We start from the raw sequence: 8,250 nt of genomic DNA, 5'->3' as shown, positions 1-8,250 counted from the left end.
TTTTTGTGACAGCGACTGCATCTGTACTGTCTCTACAGAGAGTCCAGCAGGATGGAACGCTGTACCCTGTACGTGTTTTTAGCGCTTAGCTTGGTGTCCTTTTGCAAAGGAAATACTTGGGAGCCTCCAGAATTTTGCCATCAGCAAGATTGCCCTGAATTTCAAGAGTTTGAGGGGAATCAGGTACATACAAACACACACTCACACACATTATTGTTTGGAACATAGCTTAATTATTCTGTTGTCTGCAGGATTTCAAGACGCGTATGTACGTGGCCACTGAATGGATCACCACCAGGGTAGCGAGCAAGGGAAATAATGACATGATTGCTGCACATTCCAGGCTGAAGAATTACTTCAAAGGTAGGTCGGGATCTGAAAACAAATATTTCACCATGCATCTTGGCTAAAAAAAAAATAAAATTAGTGATGCTATGAGATCATTTCGTAAAGACACTAAAGCTATTTTAATGCCGATTTCCATACCACACACAACCTTACAATGCCATAAACAGAAAATATTTTGCTGAGATGAAATTATTAATCAGTTATTTAATAAAAAGAATAACTATAATCTATTTCTAATAATCTATTAATAATTTCAGCCTTCTTTCTAGCAAAAATTGTATGGTGTGGTGTATGTAAGTGCTAGTAAAGTGGAGAATACTTGCTCTGGTGATAAAACACTCACTTTCAGAGTAAGCCCTTTAGGCTAAGTCTTATGACATTTTAGATTTTTCAGGTGAATAATGAAAGTATCTGATATCATAAGGCAACTTTTCCAGTTGATAGTTTTAAGAGAATAATTTTATCGCCTGATATGTTTGCTGATTTGCTTAAATATGCAAATCAGGTATTGTGTACGTAAATGATTTAAGTAAAATTTCCATAAACGTCTAGGACAGATATTGGAACTATAATGAACACACTTTTTTCAAACCTTTCTGTCCACTTTTCTGCCACAGCACGTGAGAGGAAAAAAGCCTAAAATCTTAAAATTGAGATAGGAAAAGAATTTATCGAAATCAGGTTACTACCTGATTAAGTATCCCCCTTAAATGTTTTAATTCTAATTGCTAGAAATGTGGTTTCAACAATGTGAGACTCGTTACAAAACGTTACCCACCTTCAAAAATTAGTTTTTTAAAATAAACTGTTCACTTCAAAAGTTTTTAAACGTGTACAAAATAAGAAATGTTTTGATGAACTGTTAATTTTGAATTTGTATTTCATTTAAATAAAGTTGTTTCAGAAGTTCTTTGTTATTAACAAGATGGTCAAACATGCATTCTTTGCCTGACATCCCCACAATGACACGTTGTTACTGAACATGATACTTACGTCTGACAGATAATGGGATCTCTGACAACACTTGGCCTGTGCTGATCACAAATACAAACGACTCAGAACTGTCATTGTCCTGGTTCGTTCTGCATCGCCCAACAACGCTTACAAATGACTTGTCAGTTACACTGCAGAGCAGACCTGCATCCAAGGTCTATGTCAGGTGAGCAGCAGCGACCTCTATCTTTCATATCACTGTATTTTCTCCAGTCGACCAAAGTGAACATTTTATTTAACAGTCCTTAACACATCTGTAATTTAATTTAACAGCAGTTAATAAACTACAACACTGTGATTTGATAGTGAGATCCATGCAGAATCTAGAAGTGAAGATGTGAAGACATGCCACAGAAGGGAAACCCTTGAAATAATATTCTGATTTTGTTTAAGAATCTGAAACCAACTGTGATGACCATTTTGTTCTTCTTTTGTTTCTCTATTCTACAACAGGGTTTTCAATGGGATGCCCAGTGTTCAGTCTGGCCAAGAAAATGCACGTTTGCTCCATGACGCCCTGACTGAAGCTGGGAAAACCTTTGATCACACCACCTATATTGGAGCTGGCTATGACCCCCTCATGTCTCTCACTCACCACAATGAAATCTGGATCTACAGTGCTTGAAAACAGCAAAGTCCCCAACCTAACCAAGTTAATTGCACATCATTTTAGAATGTAGTTCTTCTAGACTTATCATTTACAGTTGAGGTCTTAACTTTGCCCTGGTCCTGCAGTCCTTAAAAATCTACATTCATACGTATAGGGGGACCTGACAAATGTTTTTATCATGTTTTTAACATAAGATCTGTCAAACGGACATTGAGAAGTTTAGTGAATCAGGGTCCTGGGTTCCTATTATATCATTTCCAGCTAAAATAAAGTATAATTATTTTGGCTCTTTAGCATGTAATGTAATCTGTACTCTACTTCACTACAGTAAAGAAAACAAGGAAAACAAAAATGCCAGCGTCATTGTCAGTCGGAAACTTCTGGTGTGTGACAGAAACCAGTCTGGGGAATGTTGTCAATCTGCCGTTGTATTTACTGACAGCCATAATTGTTATACACAAGTAATGCTACTTAGTGTTTGCAACAAATCCATTTTCTGCAAATTAGAAACCCAGCTGTCCTTGCTTAGAGCTAAGGGTGCTTGATACTTTATTCATTCTCTGAACCATATGATGATCTGCTTATAATTCAGGGGATAAGTGAGAAGTTTACTTTTTCCATTGAAGTATGAACATGATTGCAATTAAAAAGGCTTGAATGTTTTCAAAAATCATGTTGTGGCCATGTGAGATGTTTTACCCTCATATTTCCATGTATATGCATCCCCTCAACCAAACATGATAACACAGAATGTCCCCCCCCTGTATGTTGATGGTACAGAAAATATATTGATTGTCTATATACACCACCAGTCAAAGGTTTGTACACTCCTTCTCATTTAATGGGTTTTCTTTATTTTCATGACTTTTTACATTGTAGATTCTCATTGAAGGCATCAAAACTATGAATGCACATGTATGGAATCATGTATTAAAAAGTGTGAAATAACTCAAAATCTATTTTATATTTTTGATTCTTCAAAATAGCCACCCTTTGCTTTGATTACTACTTTGAACACGCTTGGCATTCTCTTGATGAGCTTCATGGGGTCATCACCTGAAATGGTTTTAAAACAGTCTTGAAGGAGTTCCAAGAGATGCTGAGCAAACCATCTGGATTGGGTTTAGGTCAGGTGACTGTGGCGTCCACCTGGGCTCTAATTTGAGGTGTTGTTAACTGCGATATCTGAGGCAGGTGACTCAGATGAACTTGGTCTTCTTTCCTGGGGCGGTCCTCATGTGAGCCAGTTTCATCATAGCGCTTGATGATTTTTGTGACTGCCCTTGGGGACATATTCAAAGATTTTGTAAATTTCTGGACTGACCGACCTTCAGTTCTTTAATTAATGATGGACTGTCATTTCTCTTTACTTAGCTGAATGGTTCTTGCCATAATATGAATTCTAGCAGTTGTCAAACAGGGCTGTCAGCTCTGTACCAACCTGACTTCTGCACAACACAACTGATGATCCCAACCCCATTAGGAAGGCAAGAAAGTCCACAAATGAACACTGACAAGGCAAACCTGTGAAATGAAAACCATTTCAGTTGATGACATCACGAAGAGGCGGCACAGTGGTGCAGTGGTTAGCACTGTAGCCTCACAGCAAGAAGGTTCCGAGTTTGAGTCCCAGCTTGGGCACGGGATCTTTCTGTGTGGAGTTTACATGTTCTCCCTGTGCCTGCGTGGGTTCTCTCCGGGTACTTCAGCTTCCTCCCTCAGTCCAAAGACATGCAAATGGGAACTAGGCTGATTGATACTCTAAACTGACCGTAGGTATGAGTGTGTGTGAGAGTGAATGGTTGTTTGTCTATATGTTTTGGGCCTGCGATGGACTGGCGACCTGTCCAGGACGTATCCCGCCTCTCGCCCGTAGCTCCTGGGATTCCAGCCCCCCTGCGACCGTTGTTGTTGTCGTCCTCCGCTTTATCCGGTGGGTCCGGGTCGCTTGGGCAGCAGCCTCAGCCCCACCCACTTCCACTAGCTCTTTCAGGGGAATCCCGAGGCATTTCCCAAACTCCTGAGCTCCTGCAGTCAGTCACACCTGGATAACATCTGATATTATCGTGCTTATGCTTAACAGTTTGTCAGTCAACTCACTGCCATGTACTGCATTTGCCACCTTGATGAAGAACAAACCACACCACCAACAGTCACAAGAGTCGGTTGCAGCACAGCTAGTGATGAATAGGCGCAGCCAAAACCACTGCAGACCAACAGGAGAATGCTGCTGAACGGCGGGACCAGACCACCCACAACCAGCCAGTGCTCTTACCAAGCCCTTCGATGCAGAAGAACTTGAAGCAGTACTGAGCTTGCTGAAACCCGGGAAAGCAGCAGGAAGGGGTGATGTACTGGTGGAAATAATACAGCACCTGGGACCTAAAGCAAACACCTGGCTCCTAGAAATGCTGAACTCATGCATGGCATGGAAAGGACCCATCATCCCCAAAGAGCTACAGACTGATTTCCCTCCTCTGCATCACCTACAAGCTCTTTGAGAGGCTATTACACAAATGCCTAACGCCACTTATAGACTACAAGGTTAATAAGACCAAGCTGGCTACCATCCTGGCCGTTCCTGTGCTGGGAAGCAACTGAATTCAATGTATTGAGGATGGTTTTGAGAGCAAACTTATCACCGGTGCAACCTTCATAGACCTTCCACCTGTTAGACCTGTCTCACACCCCATCATGATCAGGAAACTTTTGGAAATGACTGGCAACCTCGACCTGTGCCAAGTCATCAAAAGCCTTAACAACAGGCGCATCTTCATTCAGCTAAATGACAAGAGGAGCAAATGGAAAACCCCCCAAAAAACGGCCTTCCACAAGGCAGCATACTGGCCCCTCTCCTCTGCACCACCCAACAAGAGAGCTTCCAGAAATTGAATCTGTCCTAGAAAATGCCCTCCAAGAGATGTCTACTAGTACAATAACAACCACATGAAACCCAACCCATGAAAAACCCAACTGTACAGCTTCCATCTGAAAAACCAAGATGCAGGAAAAGAACTGAGCGTCTCATGGGATGGCCACAAACTCTTGAACCAGCCCCATCCTGTGTACCTTGGAGTCACACTCGAAAGGACACTGTCATTCAAACTCCACTGCCAGAACACTGAAGCCATGGTCAACACCTGCAATAACATCCTGTGCAAACTGGTCAACTCAAAGTGGGGCACTGATCCACAAACCATCTGTGCAACAGCCTCAGCCCTGTGCTTCTCCACAGCTGAATATGCATGCTCATGCAGGAGCCAATCTCACCACACCAAACTGGTGAACTCAGCCCTCAATAACACCTGCCGCAACATCATGGGATGCAGAAAGACAACGCCAGTCCCATGCCTTTATGCACTAGCTGGCATTGCCCCCTCACATCAGATGATCCATCGTCGCCCAAGATGAGCGGAGAGCAAAGGAGTTTGATACAAGGCACCCCTTGCACGGACACACAGCAACCCCCCATCCAGACTGAAATCCAGAGTCAATGTCCTGCACACAGTGTCACACCCCACCTCTCCAGTCAACCAAGGAAACAACATGAACCAACATCCGGAAGGATGAATGGCACCAACTCAAAATCCGAGCCCATGAATGATGGAAAGAAGAATCACACCAGCTGAATGCCTCGCCAGCAGACAAGAGGTGGCTCCTGCATAATTAGTTCATCTTTAATTTGATCAGAGAGGCCATTAAAAAATACATCAAAAAGGGCTTTGGCATTCCAACCACTAGAGGCCGCAAGAGTGTTGAATTCTATGGCATAGTGGAAACTGACCCGTTACCTTGCCTGGCATGTAGCATCTCCCGTGCTGCCTCTCTGCCGTGCTTAGACCGATCAAAAACCTTCTTCATCTCAGCTGAGGAGGCTGCAAAGGTGTTGCAGAAGGCTTCCCTGGCATTCCAGACTGCTGTTCCCCACTCTTGTGCTTGACCTGAAATCTGGGTGATCACATAAGCCACCTTAGCTTGCTCTGTAGGAAAAGCAAATGGTTGCAGCTGAAAAATCAGATCACACTGGGACAGGAAGGAACAACAAGTTCCTGGCTTGCCAGAGTAGTGCTCAGGGGGAGGCAGACGGGGCTCTGAGACTGGGTTAGCTGGGCGCACTGGGGCCGGTGGCTGAGAAGGTGGAGGAGGTGGAGTAAGAGACAGTTGGAGCTGTTGTACCTGTGCAGCGAGGTCAGTGAAAGCAGTAGACAAGGTTCCAATGGACTTTCCAAGTTCATCAAGGTGGCTTTGTTGTCTGCCCAGAAAGGCTCCATGCTGTTCCAGAATGGCCTTGAACTGAGCTGGGTCTGCTGGATCCATACTGGCCAGGGAACTTAGAACAAAGCACAACAGAACACTAACACAGGACCTGGCTGAGTTGACTCCATCAGCTGTGACCTGCACCAGATACTGGCAGAATGACATCTGAGATTGCAAAGGACTCAAAGAAGAAGACTGCATTATGAACATCTGGGACCTCAAAAAATAATTACCGTATTTTCTGCACTATAAAATGCATCAGATTATAAGGCGCACCTTCAATGAATGGCCTATTTTAAAACTGTTTTCATATATAGGGCGCACCGCATTATAAGGCGCATAGAATAGAAACTATTGTAGTGGCTGGGGTTGCGTTATGCATCCACTAGATGGAGCTGCGCTAAAGGGAATGTCAACAAAACAGTCAGATAAGTCTAAGTCAAGAGACACGCTTATGACAGAGAGTTCAAACTCAAGGCTATCAGTCACGCAGCTACCGGAACGTACGTGTGTATTCAGATTTCAGATTCAGATGATAAATAAAGTCACCTGAATCTGAAATCTGAATACACACGTACGTACCGGTAGCTGCGTGACTGATAGCCTTGAGTTTGAACTCTCTGTCATAAGCGTGTCTCTTGAAAGGTGCCATTTTGGGGTCTTTATACACTCACTTACGTACCGGTAGCTGCGTGAGTGATAGCCTTGAGCTTGAACTCTGCGTCGTAAGCATGTCTCTTGAAAGGTGCCATTTTGGGGTCTTTATACACACACAAGTGGTGTGGGACTGGAATTCCCCTTTACCGTTTTTACAGCTGTTACTTAGGCGATGCCCCCAGACTGCGGTAGCCATAATCAACCAATATTGATCCATATATAAAGCGCATCGGAGTATAAGGCGCACTGTCGGTTTTTGAGAAAATTCAAGGCTTTTAGGTGTGCCTTATAGTGCGGAAAATATGGTATTTCATCACTATAATATATTTTCAGGTAAATTTAAACTTTAATTCTACACCTTTCTAACAGGTTTGAGGATGTATTTTTTTTTTAAGTTTTTTGTAAAATTGTCTATGGTACCTTTAATTTCAATATACAATATCAAAATTGCAAAAAAAAGAATATGAAACCAAATTTTACAAGCTCCTCCTAGGGTGTATGCATGAAACTTTGCATATATCATGTACAGACACTCATGAAAATAACCTTGCAAAAGGTTGATGTATTTTAAACTATATAAGCTATAATTAATCGACTCAGTGAACACTGGAGTAGAATTAGAAAGTGTTGTTTATCTTTCAACACGTTGAACCATATGAACCACTGCCTTTGCTGATGGGAGTGGTTCAAATAATTTGTGTCCACAAAACTTTTAGCACGCATGGTGACTCTCAAATTTTCTCTAATATTTGTGCTGATCATTACCATCGTATCAGGTTCTTATGCAATACAAATAATAAATACTCCAGTAAATAGGATGAACCATGCGTTCATCTCTTCATATTTATTGATCCAAAAAATATTTGATTCTGTAGCAGATCTCAAGGAACACTTTTAAAATATAAGGCTGATTTCTTGTGTCATGTAATTCTGTTAAATACACTGCTGCTGTTGATTAAAAAGAGAACAAATGGTACCATGAATGACAAAGAAAACCCTGTGCCGCTCAAACATCACTGGCTCCCATGTAACCTCAACCCTGAGTAAAACTCAAGAAGTTTCATCTATACTTAATACTACAGTACTTTAAAAAAAATCATCCCACATTTTTTAAAATGTTGTTTTCAATCTTTAAATGGACGGCACTTTAAACAGTTTGATACATAACCGTCTACTTTAAAACCCAAGATTTTTTTTTATTAATTTCTTCAAAGCAATCAGATTTTTAAAATAACACACAACAACAGCATGTCATGTGACCCATTGCCTCCATCATAAAAATACATATTAATAATCTGGACCAATAACGCTCATCTTTTATTCTGTTTTAGTGCCAATTCTCTTCTATATAGAATTCAAAGGAAAATATTTTTGTTGTTGTTTTT

At 41.6% G+C, this 8,250-nt stretch overlaps 1 protein-coding gene across 1 annotated transcript; it reads left to right on the top strand.

Annotated features, from left to right (window-relative positions):
- Positions 1 to 2,906, top strand: soul2 (heme-binding protein soul2). Its single transcript, XM_086180404.1, has 4 exons — positions 1 to 183; positions 252 to 363; positions 1,351 to 1,507; positions 1,795 to 2,906. Exons 1-4 carry the CDS (start codon positions 52 to 54, stop codon positions 1,964 to 1,966), a joined length of 573 nt encoding a protein of 190 aa, XP_086036530.1. The 5' UTR covers positions 1 to 51; the 3' UTR covers positions 1,967 to 2,906.
- Positions 2,907 to 8,250: the final 5,344 nt, after the last annotated feature.

This window comes from Aulostomus chinensis, chromosome 16 (assembly GCF_037954235.1).
Source record: "Aulostomus chinensis isolate RoL2024-O1b breed Wild chromosome 16, RoL_Achi_v1.0, whole genome shotgun sequence".
Taxonomy (NCBI): Eukaryota; Metazoa; Chordata; class Actinopteri; order Syngnathiformes; family Aulostomidae; genus Aulostomus; species Aulostomus chinensis.
Note: the sequence above shows the minus strand (reverse complement) of the source record. Positions and strands in the feature narration are given on the sequence as shown.